General features: G+C 44.9%; 2 protein-coding genes across 2 annotated transcripts; both read right to left on the bottom strand.

The window, feature by feature from the left end:
• Positions 1-4991: 4991 nt before the first annotated feature.
• Positions 4992-8467, bottom strand: LOC123444503. The gene is made up of 3 exons (XM_045121232.1): positions 8141-8467; positions 6375-6947; positions 4992-6054 (listed from the first exon to the last, which is right to left on the bottom strand). The coding sequence occupies exons 1-3, from the start codon at positions 8159-8161 to the stop codon at positions 5194-5196; spliced, it is 1455 nt and encodes a 484-aa protein (XP_044977167.1). The 5' UTR covers positions 8162-8467; the 3' UTR covers positions 4992-5193.
• A 4186-nt stretch (positions 8468-12653) lies between these two features.
• On the bottom strand, positions 12654-18358 carry LOC123444504 (nuclear matrix constituent protein 1b-like). The gene is made up of 8 exons (XM_045121234.1): positions 18015-18358; positions 16788-16997; positions 16246-16499; positions 15749-16019; positions 15577-15660; positions 13821-15496; positions 13543-13735; positions 12654-13126 (listed from the first exon to the last, which is right to left on the bottom strand). Exons 1-8 carry the CDS (start codon positions 18165-18167, stop codon positions 12983-12985), a joined length of 2985 nt encoding a protein of 994 aa, XP_044977169.1. The 5' UTR covers positions 18168-18358; the 3' UTR covers positions 12654-12982.
• Positions 18359-19413: the final 1055 nt, after the last annotated feature.

Below are 19413 nucleotides of genomic sequence, written 5' to 3' on the forward strand. Positions count from 1 at the left end.
ATTGGCTACAGTTGCCACGGTCGGCGGCGGCAGCGAATCGTTTGTGGTCGGCTTCGTCTTCTTAGCCACGCAAAATTGATTCGTCGTCAGGTTGCACCCAGCCAAACTCTTCATTTCTCCACTGCATGTATTGGTTGTCGGTTGCTGCTTCACCGGCGGCGCACCTCTTGCTCGACGACAACTTGTCGGGGTGGGGCAAAGCCGGGGCGACGGCATGGCGGCGGAGGCGGGATCAATGAAGGTGGTTACGTTGGCGGCAACCACAGCGAGGTGGGCCGAATCGGTGACAGCAGCGGCGGATGAGGTGGCGGGGTCATTGGAGTCGGCCACGGGTCGGGTGGTGGCGGGAAGGCAAAAATGAAATGAAGGGCAGTTGGGCGGTTGACGCGCGACTGTACTTTTACATCACTTGGAAGGTGGAGATGCAAATTTTCATCTCCAAGTATTGTATTCTACATGACTTGTAGGAGGTGATATAATTTATTTTGCATCTACATCATCTATTTGAGCAATGATTTTGTACATCGAAGATGTATAAATTAATTATTTTTGCATCTACGTCTTGAAATGGAGATGCTCTTACTAGTACGAATGTTGTGTCTATGTTGATAGCATCCGTCGTGCATGCCTACGAGCGGGCACGAACAAGATTTCCAGAGGGAAATGCAAGATTAACTCGGACCTCGTGCGCAAACCAAAGATGAAGGGCGGCTTGGGGATACTCAATCGGAACAAATTTGCTAAGGCATTTAGACTTCGATGGTTATGGTCTGAATGGAATGATAAGAGTAGGCCCTGGATTGGCATGGGAGTGCCATGCACGAACAACGATTGTCATTTCTTTACGGTCGCCATTATGGTCCCCGTGGGGAATGGTAGGACAGGGAGGTTCTGGAACTCGTCATGGCTGCAGGAATTGTGCCCTTGTGACATCGCTCCTGCTATCTTTGACCTTTCCTGCAAGAAAAACTACTCTATGCCAGAAGCTATGGCCAACAACCTCTAGATTGTGAACATTGACAACGCCAACAACCTCTCTCCTAGTCACATTCAACAGTTTGCTAAACTATGGGACAAGCTGGCATCAATCGCCTTGGATGATGACGTTGAAGATTCAATCATATGGAAGTTCACCAAAGATGGGATATATTCACCTTCCTCGGCCTACAAGGCTCAGTTTGAAGGCCTCATCAACTTAGACCTCACCCACTCAGTGTGGATGGTGTGCCCCCCCCCCCCCCCGGGTGCAATGTTTTTGCTTGGCTTGTTCTCCAAAATAGGATTTGAACTTCGGACCGTTTGCGTCCTCGCGGATGGCCAAACTATGATATGTGCCCTCTTTGTAACCAAACCCAGAAAACTGCAGCTCACTTGCTCTTCCTATGCCGCTACACCATGCACATTTGGAATGGCATCTTTCCCTCGCTTGGCATGCACCACATGAACACGTCTACTTGGGCGACGAGGGTCTCGATACGAAAATGGTGGAATGGTAACCTGCAGATTCGTGTAGGCTCCCCAAAGGCACTTGCTTCCCTCGTGATGCTTATTTCTTAGGAGGTTTGGTCTTTCGTAACTTGGCGGTCCCCTTCACGGTCATCATCAACAAAATCAGGTGTCTCTTTTAGCTTTGGCGGGAGCGAATCATTGGGGTGTTGTGGTATCGCGAAAGTAGCTCTTTTATTTTGCCGCTATGCGATTTATGTCTTAAACTTTTTTCCTTAATCAATGAAATGGCAAATGTTTTGCCTTGTTTCAAAAAGAACTTTTTCGGGATCTTTTTTTAACTACTTCCTTAATTTAAAATTACTTGTATGTACATGCGTTCGACTTGACCCCATGGATTGTACCAGTACAGATCGCGCCAGTTCCTTGCTCTCCTCCCTAAGCATTACTCCTAGGTTGCATATGCAAATCAAGCATCTTCCATCGATCCAACAAGCGAGCTGGGATCCCTCCACCTCCGTAACTCTCTCTGCCGAAGTCCCAAGTTGGCCATACTGCTAGATCAGACGCAGGCAACCATGGAGCCCAGTCGGGTACGGGTCCCCGTACGAGTACATCTGTACATGTACAGTTCTACGCCAGCTTGGCCGGGACGGAATACGACGAGGATTTTGCAGGCCCGTCCCCTCCGCCGCGGATCAGTACGAGTGCGTCCCTGGCTGTAAGAGTGAAATGTAAGAGTAAGACAGGAGCACGTGGAGCCGTGTTAATTATGGCGGTACAGCGACCAGATTATGCCAGCGAACGGTGGCAGATCGCGCCTGCTAATCCATTCGTGCCTGCTGCCGCTCTTCTTCTCTCTCGCAAGATCCATTCGTGCCGCTGCTCCATTATATACCCACGCGGCGCGGGGCATGCGCTTGGATCGGAGCTGAGCTGAGCTGATCATTTTTCTTGGACGGGGTTAGAGGTGGTGATCATGATGTCGATCCTCTGTGAGAATCACGTCGGGGAGGCAGATGCAGATGCGGCATCTTGGGAGATGGCAGTGCACACGCATCGCATCGCGTCGCGCCAGCGCCGTGCTCTGCTCTGCTCTGCATCGGTCGCCAACCCGGCAACGCAAGGCATGCATCAGATTCAGATGTGCTCGCCAAGGTACTACAGCGCCCGTGCCTTGCTTTGCCCGAGTGCCATTGCCGCCTATGGCTACCTCCTAGAAATGCTATACTAGCAAGTAGGAGTATCAACCAACTGGTAGTATAAACTACGGTGTGTGGCGCCACAGCCCAGAGACCACATGGTACGGTTTGAGAAGAAGGGCGGGCACGGAACCAAGGGAGGACGGAAGGAAGGAAGGAATCAGTCCCATCTGCATCCGTGTGATCTGATCCCACGCTGTAAATCGGCCGGCGGGGCCTGCACTGCGTTGCGTTGCCGGGGCAGATCTCTGCATCTGCGTGCGATCGGGGGCAGAGAGAACCATCTCGTTGCTGCGCTTTCTGCAGTGCAAATATGCGGGGTGCAGCGCCTGCGCGCGCTAGGCTCTGACGCCCCTCGACACCGGGAACCACATGCCTGCCGCTGCAACTTGTGCCGCTAGTTCCTCAAGGCCCAGCTGCAGTACAACTACCACTAGAACCTCTGTACTGCCGCTTAAGGCCCACTGCCACAAGAAACACATAAAACCAGTGCCACTAACATGCTTTCCTTTTAATAAAACTAACAATTTTGTAAGGAAAAAAGAAAAACAAGTAATTCCTTCATTCCTAAATATAAGTCTTTTAGAACATTTTACTAGGAAACTACATACAGAACAAAATAAATGAATATGTACTCTAAAATATGTCTACATAGTCCCTGTTTCGATACTCTAACCCGATTAAAAGTTAGAGTTAGATTCTAACTCCGAACTAACCCTGAACTAACTCTAACCAAAAAGATGTTTGGATGAGAGGGTTAGATTAACAACAAATGTTCTTTCTCAATCATTTGGCTACTTTAAACCATATTTCCTGCTGGATTTGGTGTGGCCGGTCCTTGTGTGGACTCCTCCTGCTCGCAATTGGCATAAACGAACATTTTTTACAAATCAAGCATACAAAACATCATAAAAACTAATTTGTCCATACAAATGAGATCTCCCACTTAAACATACAAGTCGTCAATCCAAGCTTCAAAAAATATTACACTCCGTGAAACAAAGCATAAGCTAACTCATCATGAAAGGTATTCATGTTAACATCTTCAACAAGAGGTTCGTCTTCTCGTCATGCAGATGCAGAAGAATCCGGTATTGGGTTGGGTTACACTTTTCATCTGCATCACAAGCATCGAATTCCCTATCCACAATTCTGCACTCACGAATGAAATTATGAAGAGCCATACAAACAACAATAATTCTAGTTTGCTTGTCCTCTGAAAATATTGGCATGTTCAACAAATCCTAAATTTTATCTTCGACACTCCAAATGATCGCTCAACGACATTCCTAACTTTTGCATGTGCATGGTTGAAGGTTTCTTTCAAACCTTGCGACGGCAGGCCGTTTTGCCATTGCTGCACATGGTACCTTGTACATTTGTATGATGAAACGTAGCCTGACCGGTTTGGGTACTCCAAATCGACCACATAATACTTCCCTACATAATGTGAAAGGCACACAATGATACTAAGATGAACAAGTGTAATTGGAAAAAAAAAATGTTGCAAGACGGTTCAACTAGCAAATGTGTATATAGCAACCCCCTTCTAGCAAGTAAGCCGCCAACAACGGCTTGGTACCCTTCAGCAGTCATCAGTGTATCATTATACGTTCCTGTTGTACGCTGCTCAATGCACAATTCTAACAAGCAAGCACTATTAACATAATTTCATTGGGCTTGAATCCTTTGGGCTCACCGAGGGACCTACGAAGCTTGCTAACTCTTCAATATCGTCCTCCAATTCTTCATCATTATTGTCAAAGGGAGCGGAGTCGGATGCTTGCCCACGGACGGCAAGCAACCATGGTATGCTGGTGTCGCGGCCGCCGAGTTGACGCGTTGCCGAACGCCACCGCCTGCCCCTGTCGACGACCCACCGAAGAACACGCCATTGTTTCCTCCTCCGCGACCGGCTGCCGTCGACGAGGAGCCGCCGAAGTTCAGTTGCCGGGCCAAGGGTGGCGACGAGGAGCCGCCGAAGTTCAGTTGCCTTTTGATAAAACTAACCATTTTGTAAAGGGAAAAAGAAAAACAGGTACTCTTTTGTGCTTTCCTGAAGTTTGGGGCGCTCATCTTTTTTGGTAAAAAAATAAAAACTAAGTTCGCACATGTTGGGACTCTTTTGGTCTAGCGGTTTGACTGGCATTTCCGTAAGACGTCTTTTGCAGACAACAGTTCCCAATTTGACACGTGTGCTGATGCGCACGCTCAGCAGCTGAACCGGAGCGTGTCGGTGTTTGATTTCTTGCTTTATCTATCTATATATAGGAGTATATATATACGTATATGTCCGGCAAGATTCAGACCAGGAAGCATCAGTGCCGCACTACGCCAATCAGCTAAAAGAGCCCAACCTGGCAACAAAACACGGCTTGTTTGCCGGAAAAAATCATTTCCCAACACGGCCCAACTGGACCGTGTTTGGATGTTCCGCCGCGGCAAAGCTCCAACACAGATCTCAAATTTCATGACCCGATTCCATCGTATATTCGTATATCTACTTTTCAGACTGCTCTTCTCTTCTTCTTGCCTAAAAAGGCATTCAGGTAGCAGTATGCCTCTTCCCCCAACCTTCAGGGAGGCGCCATTTCCTGTGCCAATAAATCGACACCCTCGACCACGACGGGAACCCGAAGCTGTAATCCAACGCCTCATCCGCCAAACCTCCGATCGACAATGGCAGCCAGACATACCGGGAGTCGCGCAGATCCGACGGGTTCCACCTGTCTGCCATGAAGATGAATGTGCCAGGCAAGCCAGGGAGCGGGAGCACGAACGTGCTCTGAGACAGGAACGTTGTCAGCCGGAGGAAGTGGTTGCCTCCGACGCATGGGTTCCCTAGCGTCTCCCATGGCCCCATGATCCTGTGCGTGGCATGTGCCAGTGCTGGGTTCGGAGCCCAGCCTGAGCACCGTGAGGTGATCATGTAGTAGGTTCCTCTGAGCTTGAACACGGCCGGAGCCTCCCTGAACCGCCTTACCAATATTCTCCTCATCGCCGATGTGACGTTGAGATAATCCGTTGTCAATGGACTGACATGAAGCTCGGTGTTGCCGCGAGTGGCATAGAAGATGTAAGCCATGCCGTCGTCGTCTTTGAAGATGGTCATGTCCCTGCTATCAAATCCATGTGGCCGGAAACTGTAGAGGTAACTGAAAGGCCCTGTGGGAGATCTGCTGACGGCCACACCGACAGATGCTTTAGTGTAGTTGCCGTCGTCGATGTGCATCCACATGACATACTGCCGGGTACGGTCATTATATATCACCTTAGGCCTCTCAAGAACCTTTGATATATGAAGGTCGTGTGTGATATTAGTACGCTCTCCGGGAAGCACGATTCCTTCGTGGGTCCATGACCATAGGTCCTTTGACGAGTAGCAGCTTACCCCTATAATGTCTATCTGAAAAATTGCAAACAGAAGCAAGTATTAGTGCACAGCCTACTAAGCAGCAATCAATCACGAACAAACAAGAGGTAATAAAAACCAGTCACGTCAGAACAGGCTGCTGGAAAAACAAAGACTGCTTAAGGCTGTTATTTTATTACTTCCTCCGTTCCTAAATATAAGACCTTTTAGAGATTTCACTATGGACTACATACGGAGCAAAATGAATGAATCTACACTCTAAAGTATGTCTATATACATCCGTATGTAGTTCATAGTGGAATCTCTAAAAGGTCTTATATTTAGGAACGGAGGGAGTAGATATTTGTACTCACCCGTTGTGCCCCTTCAGGGTGAATTTGATAGGTTGGTCCATCTTTGTTTTCTCCGTACCAATAGTATGTCGCGGTATTGTGATCATACAGAATCCCACCACCATGGGCTTGAATGGCATTTCCATCAGTGTCCAGCCATACCTTACCGGGATAAAAGTACATGCTATCATTTCCGCCTTTTGTTGGGTTCACAGCAGTTGTTTCAGCAGGAAAGAACATGTCATGTAATGCTGAGGACCCATCCAGATACTCATCGATGATCTTTGCAACCTTGCTAGAGCTCCGACGTTTGACTGCACGTTTCACTGCACGAGGATTCACCTTGTGAGGAGGTGGCAACCGAAAGTGCTCTTCCTCAACCTCTTCCAATTCTCTGGTGGCAGGCAGATGGCTGGAATAGCTATGGGCATGCCAAGTTTTTACTTGATGGCTGATGAAAAATAGGCCGGCAATGAGGGTGCATCCCACCAAGCCCATTACAATAAAAGATAAGGAAGATCCACATCCAGCATCGAAGTTGAGAATAGATGGTTTTCGCTGTGTATTCCTCATCTTCGATCTCCCTCTGCTAACCTTCATAAGAAAGTTGCAGTAATAAATCCACTATGCTTTACATGCATGTAAAACGTTGAAACATTTAACCATGGAGAGCAAAGAAAAGTAATAGAACAGAATAATCATGGATGAGTGTGGATCAAATGAGTGAAGAAGTTCCAACTTAATCATATACATACCCTTATTCGGCAATATATTAATGACAAATATTAGCCAAACATTAAAAATCAAGAAAAATTTGAGCAAGTAGACCAAGAATCTGCTCAACCAATTTTATCTAGCGCATATTAAAGGAGCGAATGATCACATTGGTAACTTGTAAAGTTATAACAGAGAACTATCATGGGGCACAGACATGCAACAACGGGGCATACAACGTTGCCAACCCAACTATCCTAGGTTTGTTTTGACACGATAATGGAATTTTTCGCTCTTGCATATTATCATGGCCTGATTATCATGTTTACTCTCTCTCAAAAAAAAATCACCTGTAGTAACAGAAGCAAGAGAAGAGCAGAGCATACACTAGTATCACAATTCTCAGCATAGTTCATAGGCAACTAATTGTTAGATTCTTTAAGCACCACACAACTCAAGTTCAGGATTTAATGCATTGTAAAGCTATGAACAAACAAGTGTATGCAAATCCGTCGGCGCTGCATAATCAGTGATGTAAAACGAAAGAAACTAACATAAAGAAGCGGAAATCATGAACGATATAATATTAATAAGCATTTAAACAATCCCTTGGTTCCGGTAATTCCGTTATATGGTTATCTGCAATGGATGCTCTGGTTGATGCAACAAAGGATTCAGAACTAACCTATCAGTCTGTTCCCGTCGAACATTTTTTTTTACTGTTCAATTGCAAACTGAACTAAGCAATTCCTCACAGATGCTCCAGCCCACAGTTCAGAGCTGAGCTACAGCCCCAAATAAATAAGGTAACCGAAGTTACCGAACTATGCTTTCAGTCAATGGAACCGAACGATAGTCCAACTACTGGTAGCTACTACTAGTAGTCTCCAAAAGCAACAAAAAAAAAAGTGACAGCTACCACTGAACCGTAGTTGCAGGGATTGTTCAGGCGGTCCGTCGAAGTAATCCCAATCCCGCTCGACCGATCCAGATCGGGGCTAGAATCCGCTCCCCTGATTTCGCTGCGCGTTCGCTACAGGCACAAAATAAAACAGGAAGTACGTAGTACGTACCGCGGATACGGCCGCTGGCATGGTCCGCGACGCCGCTACACGACCATGTCGCCGTCGTCGCCCGCGCTGGACCACCGTCGCGCGGCCGTGCCGCCAATGGTGCCGCCGTCGGGGGAAGGCGGCTCAGCGGCGGAGATGTAAGAGCGGACCGCTGGGTGGGACGGAGCAGCAGGGCGGCAGCGCGCTGGGAAGAGCGGGCGGCGGCGGGGTGGAGCTTGGGAGGAGCACGGTGGAGGCCTGGAGGGCGAGCCGGTGAGAAGGTGGAGAGGAGGAGACGCCTGAGGTCGTGACACGCGCTGGTAGGTAGGAAAATCAGACCGAGTAGCTGTGCACTTTTTTTTTTTTTTTTTTGATAACACGAGTAGAGCATACGCAGGCTGCGCTATTTTATTTTTATACGTAGCTCTTTTGAGAAGGTCCTAAATCAATACGAGCCGTTAACTTTCCATGATCCGACTAAGAAATCCAAAAAATACTATCACATGGTTTGTGTTCTAAAACCGTGGGAATTCTTCAGCATGTAATATACACATGTATTTCACAAAAAGTACGTATATACAGTATGTCATAAGTGCTTTATTTTGAATGAACACAGTACATAGTATAAATTCTATTTTTAGCCGAATGAAAATATCTTCTTGGAAAGAGAAATCTTTTTTTTGCGGGTAACTTGGAGAGCTTTATTTCATATGAAAGTCAACCAGGACAGTCCGACTGGTGACAAGGAAGCTAGGAGTTATATCGAGCCAGCTATCGGTTACATTCAAAGTGCAAGCATGTTTTGCACAAAGATGAGCCGAGATGTTAGCTGACCTATTGACATGAAGTATACTAAATGAAGAGAAAATGTTACTGAGCTTTCCTATTTCTAGTAGGATGGAAGCCACAATTGAGCGAGAATTGTGACGAGAGTTTCAGCGTTTAACAAACTCTAGGCAATCCACTTTTCATAGACACATGCGAGAGGCCCCTAAAGAGCACGGAAACGGACAACATCCCGCAGCGCGAAGGCTTCAATGATCAAGGGATCTGAAACCCCCATATATGGTTTGCACCACGTTCCCAACAAGCTTGTCGATGAACGGGCGACGCCTCATGCACTGCCCCTTGCTTCAGCAAAATTAAGCGCACCATCTGTGTTGATCTTTACAGACCCCTCATCAAGTGGGTGCCAACCAAAACCTGGCAGAATAGCGACAACCTCCCGAGGGAGATTCAACAAAGCAATCGCCTCCCTAGTGGCTCGCATGGTTGACACCGGATCCGGTTGTGATCTTTGCACGATCGTCGTCACTGAACCGAGGATCACATGCAATATCCCTTGCTCAAGAACTCTCATGGAGGTTGGGCAGCCTAAGACCGAACCACATATAAGCCTCTTCCGACAAGCCCCGGGCATGTGGACAATGTATAAGAGCGTGCTTCAGGTCCTCGTCTATGTTGGAACAAATTTTGCAATGTTCAGAATCTGCAATGTGTTGCTTCAGTGTACTTTCAGCAGGTAGAATGCCCTGAAGCACTCTCTACCAAGAAACCCTGACTTTTGGGATGACTTTTAGTTTCCATAAGGCCTTCCATAACTGTTGATCGGTTTGTGAGGTTCTGGTAGCCGCCCTTTCCTCTTGAGCACATAGCTCTTCCTGAATCACTAGAGCACGATACGTCATCTTGACAGTATGGTTGCCTGATTTATCAAACGCCCAAGCAAGGAAGTCCTCCCCTCCTCCCTGTCGAATAGGTATGTTTAGGATGGCAGCAACATCAGAAGGAGAAAAGGTGTCCCTGACAGCATCCTGCCGCCATGACCAAGTATCATCATCAATCAGTTCAGAGACTTTGTCAATACTTGTCACCGATGCTGAACTTGTGGAATCGTAGAAATGGTTCCGGGTATCCATTTATCTATCCACGCAGAGATTAAGGTGTCGTCCCCCACTCATGAGACCGGGCCCAGCCTAAGAGCCTCCCTTCCCGCTATGATCGCCTTCCAAGTGGACGATGCCGATTTTGGGAATGCAGCCTGCATGAAGTCTGAATCCGGGATTAGCGTCCTTTCAATACTCTTGCCATAGGGAGTTCGGATTGGTGAGGAGACGCCATTCGTGTTTCCCCAACATTGCAAGATTGAATTGGTGTGGGTCTCGGAAGCCCATACCACCATTGCATTTTGGTGTAGATAATTCCTTCCAAGACACCCAATGCATGGATTTTTTTTTATCAAGAGAACTGCTCCAAAAATACTTAGCCATAGGAGAAGTCAGGCTCTTGCAAACCTTTTTCGAAAACAGAAAAGTACTCATCGGATAAGTCGGCATTGCTTGGATGACAGATTTCAGAAGTGTTTTCCGTCCAGCACATGCTAACAGTTTCTCCGACCAGCCTTGAATTTTTGCACGAGCTCGATCACCAATATATTGAATGGTACCGCTCGTGATTCGTCCAACGGTTGTCGGCAATCCAAGATATCTTTCATTGAACGCTTCCACCTGGATATTTAGTGTTGCTTTCATGTCTTGCTTCACCAGGAGTGTTAGAGCTAAAGTAAATGGAACTTTTATCACGATTAATGCGCTGACCTGAAGCATCCCCATAAATCCGCAAGATTTCATTAAGTCTGATAGCACTCTGGTTTTGTGCGTTGATGAAGATCAGGCTATCATCAGCGAACAGAAGATGGGATACCCATGGAGCTCTGTAACTGACTCTCAAGCCTCTGTCAACTGTTCATCCATTGTAGAACTTCAAAAGTGAGGGGAAACCTTCTGCACAGAGCAAAAACAAGTAAGGTGACACCGGCTCGCCTTGTCGGAACCCCTTGGAAGGAGTAAAGAGAGGCAGCAACTCTCCATTTACTTGAACAGAGAACCTGACAAAGAAGACACATTTCAAGATCAGCCTAATAAAGAGAAATCAATCTATCAAATATGTTACCTGTCTACTTTTTTATAATACTTACCATATTTGTATAGTCGAAATCGCTCTTGATGAATCGACGTCTAGGATTAAGTTATCCTCTTACATTGTGGGAAGTGAGATCTTAAAAAAAAAACTTAACTTGGAGTAAGAAAAATGAACTAAAGATATAAAAGCTTTTTTGACACTGCATTAGTGTCAAAAATTCTTTTATATTATGGGATGGAGGGAATACTTATTAATGTTATGCTTTGCTAATTTTCAGTCGGTTGGAAAAATATCTAAATTCAGAGTCGCCTAAATTACATTCTTTGAAGATTTGAAACTTTAGCAACACATTGGTGCAAATTTATGTTGTAGTATATGCGTGAGACCAGGATCGTGGATGTTAATCCAAATGCTTAGAAGATGGACCCTGATAAACCCCAAACATTCAGCTTTTAAGTATGTCATCTTGAACGTTTTTTCATTATAACTATAGTAGACGCGAGGTGATAACTTTAGTTGTTAAAACATGACAACTTTATCTCAGTTTATTTATTTATTTTCAGAAAATTATAATGTTTGCCGAGCTTGTGTGAACTAAAGTTGTCATGAAAAACGTTCCGGTTGCCATATTTAAAATCCAAACATTTGATATTTGTCATTTTCGTAGAAGATTGGCCAAGGTCTTACACGGTCGTGTAGCGGCGTCAAGGACCATAAAAGAGTGCAAGATCATTCCTTACCGGCTGCCCATTTCTAGCTAATAAAAAACCATGAAAAATAGTATAATTATCACAACGAGGGTGTAGAGGTAGCAGATTAATTATGAACTATTATTTTTGCAGAAAGATTAATTATGAATTATTATTATTTTCCGGGCACATCTCTAGGTTTGATGGCAACATGCCAACATCTTCCATTTATCTTGGTCCGGAGGCAAGATGAGTGGCGGAAGAAGAAGGATGCATGTAGATGTTGTGGGAATGCAGGTGGAACCTCTGATTAGTCTCATGAAGACCAATGGCGGGCCGGCTGACCCCAACGGAGTTTGCGAGCTGCCGTGACCATCAAATCATCACGCCGTAACGTTACTCCAAAGTCCGAAACATGTGGGGGAGATAATAAAAATGAGTTGGGAAAGATTTAAAGAATGACCAGAGAGTTGGGCTGGCAAAGGAGGAGATGACGGTTGGCTGTTGTGCGCCCGCAACGGTCATGTGTGCCACCCACCGGCCCTCTCCTGATTCATGCGTGTCATGATCATCTTTCCCCATTTTTCCCACGGAGAAAGTCCAATTGTCGGTCATACATCTAGCTGCTTTTAAACTCAAAAAAATGCAAAAACTTTGTTGATTTGCGTGTTGTAAATTCCTGTCCTCGTGGCCCTGTTAGTCAGCATGCTGCTTATCTCAAGTAGAAAAATAAAAGAAAAAAAATATATTGCGATGCAATGCTGTGACAGTAAAAAAACAACACCGAACAGCAACCAGCTGTTCGAAAACCCCTGCATATCTAGCCTACACCCCCTCCGTATTTGTAGTAAATCAATGACAGCATATTTTGGGACAAATGGAGTACCATATAATTGTAAAAAAATCACTAGTGAAAACAACACTAAACAGGTGACTATCACCACCCACAACGGCACTAATACTCATCATATGGGCTACACCCACAATCAATTTGTACATAACCAACAAGCTATCAACCACTTTACACGTTGAAGCCTTCAGGATGTGAAAATAAAGAAGACATGGCATTATCTCCACAGCGGCTTCGAAAACCTCCGCTGCTCCAATCACAGGCACACAAAACCAACAAGCACCCAACCTTTCAACCCGAAAGGTGGAGACACAAACGGAGCTAGAGCAAAGCAACTTTATAAGAGGCAACTGTCAGCCTACAGTCAGCTCTCTATGTCTATACTACCGGGGAAGCTGCTACTCATGTGATGAGAAAACGCCACAACTTCTTCGCTGACGAAGTTCTCTCTTCTTCCTCTTCTTCATCTTCTTCCTCCTCGTCATCAGTATCTTCAGCATTATCGCGCTTGCCTTCAAGTGCTCCGGTAGCTGGTTCGGTTGCAGACTGCAAAGGATAAAGCAACACAACAGTAAGGCACAAGGGCACACAGGCAGTGATGATTTAAGATACAATATACAAGGCACCCGACAGTTGATAAGCTAAACAATTAGTAGCAACAACAGCAGTGTGATTATACAAGATTCAAAACTGTATGCTAACCAATTAGCGGCAATAGCAGTGTGATATATAAGTTCAGAAAGTGTAAGGTAACCAATTAGCAATAAGTTAAACAAGCTGTCAGAATAGACTTGGAGTTGAGAGTTGGCTTGTTCCGCAGAACATTAGTCTGAGGAACAAACATTTAAGACGTATCAGAGCTAGAATAACATAAGCAAGGAGGAAGGTAACTAAGTTTATCATGACACTCAACAATATTTCTTAACTGAAGACGAGCAAACGCATCAGGAAAGAGCAGTTACCACTGTGATCTCTTCTGAAGGTTCATCCTCATCAACAAAATCTGAATTATGCGCTTTCCCATTTGCAAAGGCCAGATCATCAGATGAAGCTGAGTCTACTGTTATTCCCGGGTTCTGTGAACCTTTATTGCCGTATTCAAGTGGGGCGGCATCATATTCATTCTTGGAGCACTTCTCCTCTAGAACTGATGGGCTGGCAACATAGGACGTGTTAATGCGGGACAAAATTTTATTCATAAGAATTGGCAAGATAAATAGTTGCGAAGAATAAAGCATACCGGTTGTTCAAAGTAATTTCCCCTCCAATTACTGTCTGAATAGTGCTCCTTTGGTACTTCCGTCTTGGCTCTACAAAAACTTCACTTGGATCATATGAGAACGAATAATTCCTTTTCTTACTAACTTTTGCACCACCAACTTGAGGTATTTCTCCAGCTTGGTCACCTAGCTCATCAGCAAGTGATCCATTGATGTCAGCAGTTTTCCGAAGGTTTTTTGGTACACAGTTCTGAAGAAGTCTACCATTATCATGACCAGAACTCTTCTCAGGAGAGCGTTTGAATATCACCTGAGCGCATTTTTGAACCCAAGATACTGGTGTTGAGACTGAAGGTGACACTTCTAGTTTCCTTTCAAGAAGCTTTGGTGGAGAACAATTCTTAGGAGTTGAATTATGAACTTCGCCACAAGGAAGGAGGACAGTATAATTCATCTTCGACTTTTCAGACTCTATCAAAGACAGTTGCTTGTTCTGAGAATCAACTTTCGGTTCTTTCAACACGTCAAGTTGCTGAATTTGTTCTGTTATTGATTCTCGGTCTGAATGTAGGAGCTTTCTTTGCTCTTGCAGCTTCTCTCGTTGATTATTAAGGGCTTCAATAGTGTTCTTTATCTCAAACAGCTCTTGCTCTCTCTTTTCACGCTCCAAGTTAGCCTCTTTCCTCTCATCCTCAAGTTTCTGCAATTCAAGCGCAACATGATCTAGCTTTGACATGATCGCCGCATTTTGAGAATTTATGTGCTCAAGCTCCATGGATTTTTTCTGCTCAAACTCCTTTTCTCTTTCCCTTAAATCAGCATCAATTTCCATCTGCCTTGCCTTGGCCAAGTTCAGTAATTCCATTCTCTGGTTATCAATGTCTCTTGTAAGATCTTCCCTCTCATGTTGAATCTTACTCAGCCAACTTGCATGTTCTTGCTGCATCTTACTCATGAACTCTTCATGTTCACAAGAGAGGGTTTCTGAGTTCTTCTTGAAATCAGCACGCAAACTTTCCTTCTCTTGTTTGATGATGTCTGATTGATTATTGAAATACTCTGTCATAACTCTTCGCTCTTCAGTAATTCTGGCAGCTTCCTTTTGCAGCTCCTCTTTCTTTTCATCAAACAGCTCCCATTCAATCTCGAACCTTTCTTTTTCTGCTTGCAGCCTATCGGCATCAGCCAGGAGCTCCGTTCTTTGGGCTCTAAGATTGTCAATTTCTTCTTTAAGTTTGATCTGCAAAGTGAGCAAATCAGCTCTATCTGCTTGGGTTATTGCAAGATTTTGCTGAGCTTGAATCGCTTCCCGTTTCTCCTCTTCAAAGAAAACCTTTTCCTTCTCCAAATATAATTTCATCTTCTGTACTTCATCTCTTTCTTTTTGCAGCTCAATGTATGATGCTTCTCTTTGAGAGAGGAGCTTTCCTTCCTCGTCTTTCAACTCATCTGTTCTCCTTGCTATCGCCTCTTCCTTGCTTGCTAGTTCAGCAAGCCGAATGTCAACATTTTGGTCCCTTTGAGCAAATGCCAACTCTTGCTCACTGAGAGCTCTTTCTCTTTGATCCAGCAATGTCCTCTTCGTCTCTGTTTCCGCCTCAAAAGACAAACGCTTATTCTCCAACTCAGTTTCAAACTCAAGCTTTCTCCTCTCCAGGGCTATTTCTTGTTCATGATTCAGCCTTTCAATCTCAACCTGCAATGGGAGTGAGGATGATTTAGAAGAGGTAAACTCATTTTCACACATCATCTACAATGTAAACTGGAGAAACCTACCCGTTCTTTATTTGCAATTGTTTCTTGCAAAATCAACAACTCACTCTCCCGTTTGTCAAGCAAGGATTCCTTCTGAATTATGGCCTGTGAGCAAAGCAGTTGTGATATAAAATTCAACCATTCTAGCAATAAATAAAGCTGCTAAAAAAAGATCGGTTAAAAGAATACATACTTCCTCCCTTGAAGCTACTGCCTCCAATTTAAGATCCAGCTTGTTTTTCTCTTCCATTAGAGCCATCCGTTCAGCTTCGAGAATCACCTTGTCCTCTTCTACCTTTTTCTCCGACTGGGTTACACGTGCTAACCTCTCAACGATACTTTCATCCCTCTGATTAAGAAGTGATTGTTCTTTCAGCAGCACCTGCTCCTTTTCATGCAACATTTTCTTCATATCATTCAACGATTTCCTTTGTAAACTAATATCCTTTTCTTTGGCCTCATACCTGCAATGCCATGCTTGATTCAGATAGAGAAGAAAGATGGCCACAGGACCACCATATTCGAGAAATGGACATACAGCATACATCGCAATTTACTATTCCCTCCGTAAATTTTGAGACTTTGGGACGGAGGGAGTAGAACATAATACACCCCAATTTACATACTGAGAGAATATATTGATATTGGTTAGAAAGGCCAGCTTAATTCCACACGATATTGAATACTCACTCAAGATCACTAGAAACGCGGTATCTTCTAAGCTGATCTTCACGTTCTTCCATGTCTTGTAAACTTCTCAATGCAGCATTACGAGCACGAGTGCACTCTGCTTCCAAAGATTTTGCTGCAAGAAGCTTCTCTTCTGCCTCATCAAATTTGTTTTGAGCAGTATCCATCATTCGAAGCGCTTCGGCTGATTTGGTTTCATAGGAAACCTTTATTTCGGCTGTTTCCGCACGCATATCATGCAATGCCTTTTCAAGCTATATGAAAAACATGGAATCAGAGACAGATTAAGCAGATATATGAAGTGGAACATAAACTTAACGTAGAAGTCTAATATTGGCATAAGAATAGTTGTAAAATAATCATTCAGTGGAGACCATGATGTTGATGATAGCTCAAGGTTTCACATTCTTCATTTATTCTGAAGTTCAATTTAATGTCCGTCTTTGACTAATTCATGGATAGTGCAAGCATTTAGTTGTGACAGGTCATTACAGAATAAAAAGAATTGGGCTTCTACAAGCTTAATTGAAAAGAGATCTTACATTAGCAACACATTCCTTCTGAATGCCTACATTCTTTTTTAGGTTTTCCTCCCTCTTCCTTGTTTCAGCTAGAGCAGACTGCTGGGAAGCTCGCTCACGCTTGTGCATGATCTCGGCAGACTCCATAGAAGCTTTGAGTTGTTCATTCTTGGATGCCAATTCCTTTCGCTCCAATAACATAAGCCCGAGGTTGTGCTGGTAATCATAAACCTACAGCCAAATAAGTGCACAAAATAAAGAAATGAGAGAGAGAGTCCGAGGTATGTGACAGTTGCCAAACAGGATAGCTTACAGCATATACTGAACATTAGCCTTTTGGCATGGATGAGGAGGGAGCTTCTGTATTATAAAATTATCTAGCTTAATGGTTCCTACTTCCTACAACATATTGAGCAACCCTATTAGCAACCTGTACAGTTGAAAAAACATCAGCCTCCACACAGATGCAGGAGATGAAAGTATACTGTTTGTAGGAAACTTTGGTACAATGTTGATACAGTTAGGTCTACAAGACAAAGGTGGACCTAAGTATAATGTACATCCTCTGATTAATCCAAATAACCTGATTCCTGTGCTATAAGAGTAAGGCTAAGAAAATGGTTGCCCAAAATTTGCACCAAATCTGCACGGTTTGACGCTGACACCAATAAAAATACAAAAGATTTCTGCAAATGCCAGTTCTGTTGAATCTAATTCTCTTACCGAGCTACAGGCGGACCTCTGTTGAACCAATCACTACAATACGAATGACACAATAGTTGCAGCAGTTGAAACGCGCGTACCAAAGGAGGCGAGGAACAAGAACCAAAAAGGGATAAATTTATGCACTCCCAAGTTGACAGCAAAGAAAACTAATCTGCAAAATACATGCCTGCAACAGTCAACTCCGCCCTACAGATACTGGGCCAACACGACGCATTTCATCGTCCGGCAACCCATTCACGCACCACGGTACCAAAGAAACCAAGAAACAAGGCTTGCGAGCAGAAACCAAGAAGCCGTCTTCCCACCAATCTGCCTGCGCGCAGAACAGCGGCACCGTTGGTCAAGCGAAACCAAGAAACCACGCAGGGTAGCGACTCGCCAATCCTTTCCATCTAACGCCCCTTTCCTCCTCTCCGCGAGAAACCCCCGAAAGACTGCGCCGCCATGCCAAGAACGGCAGGACCAGAACCCGGACCATCAGAGGCGGCGGGAAAGGGGAGAGGAGGGGAGGGAGCGAGGTACCTCGGACTCGAGCCGCGAGATGTATGCGATGAGCGCCGCCTTGTCGCGCCGCCTGACGGACTCCTCGTCGAAGCCCGCCTCGCGGAGCTTCCTCCAGATCGCCTCGTCCCCGGCGAGGGCGGCGCCGGCGGCGGGCGAGCGGGGGCTGGCCATGCCGGCCGCAACCCTAGATCTAGACGGCGGCGGGGGCGTCCCCGGCCGGCCACGCGATCCCCGGGGGTGCAGCAGCGCTTTCCGGCAAGTGGAGGCCGCCGCCGACGTCCCTCTCGCTGTCTCCTTTTCCTCTCTGGCTTTTTCCAACTGGGTCTCGTGGGTGCTCACGGCGAGGGAGTTGGGTGTGACCAGGGTTTTTACCTGGCTTTTGGGTGCGGGCGGGGGGAGGGTTTGGTTTGATTGGTGGCGTGGAGGAGAGACAGTGGAGGGGAGACGGGCGACGGGGGGCTGGATGGACCCGGTGCACCGAGAGACTGGCCTGGCCGTGCGTTAGCTGGATGGGGATTTGATTACTGGCAGCAGATTCTTTCCTTCTTTCTTTGCTTTGTTTACTTTCCTAGTTTATTTATTGTTCGATATAATATCTTTACATTTTTTTATAATTGGGCGTGTTTCTTTGATAAAATGTAAAGATATTATATTTTGCCAGCTATTTTGCCAACTATGTTGCCTTGAATATGTCTAGCCTTTGTTGTGCTTGTAGGGATTATGTGTTGTGATGTTTCAATAATGGATATATCACATTTTTTCTATTATACTTTCCATTGTATATGCATAATTTTTCTCATATTGTTCGTTAAGAAAACAATTCATACGACCCACTTTCCTTTGCGATCAAGAACTAATTTTGATAATTCTTGGTGGCCTAGAAATTTCATCAAAAAGTTTCACTTCTACTCAGTTTCAACGCACAATAGCTTTTCTCTAACACTAAAGAAAAGTAATGAAGTCACGACTTAAATTCAATTTTAAAGTTGCTAGCCATACATACCCTTGTTATACCGTTTTGACTTCGGTGTGAATATTCTATATCTTTTTACCGAAACAATTTCTGTGTAACAATGTTGATTTCATTTTTAGGCAAAGTTTAATTAATACGAGCATACAATAAATCGGTCATAACATTATTATTTTTTACACTAGCAAGATAGTTTTTTTTGCGAAGAACAAACAAGATAACTTTGTTAAGAGGTTGTCTTTCCTCCTCCTCAAGAAAAGTTCCCTTACTCCTCCCGCTCACGCCGTCGTCGATCTGCCCCATCTTCGATGGCCTTTCAGTCGTGGATGTGTGGAGAATCTTGACCTTCGCTGGCAAGAGGGACCCTGAATAATGTCTCCCACGTCCTATCCCCATCCCAGTGATGCAAAGAGCATCATTGGAAGATGTGTGGAAGTGAGTCTCCGT

Source organism: Hordeum vulgare, chromosome 3H (assembly GCF_904849725.1).
Source record: "Hordeum vulgare subsp. vulgare chromosome 3H, MorexV3_pseudomolecules_assembly, whole genome shotgun sequence".
Classification (NCBI taxonomy): Eukaryota; Viridiplantae; Streptophyta; class Magnoliopsida; order Poales; family Poaceae; genus Hordeum; species Hordeum vulgare.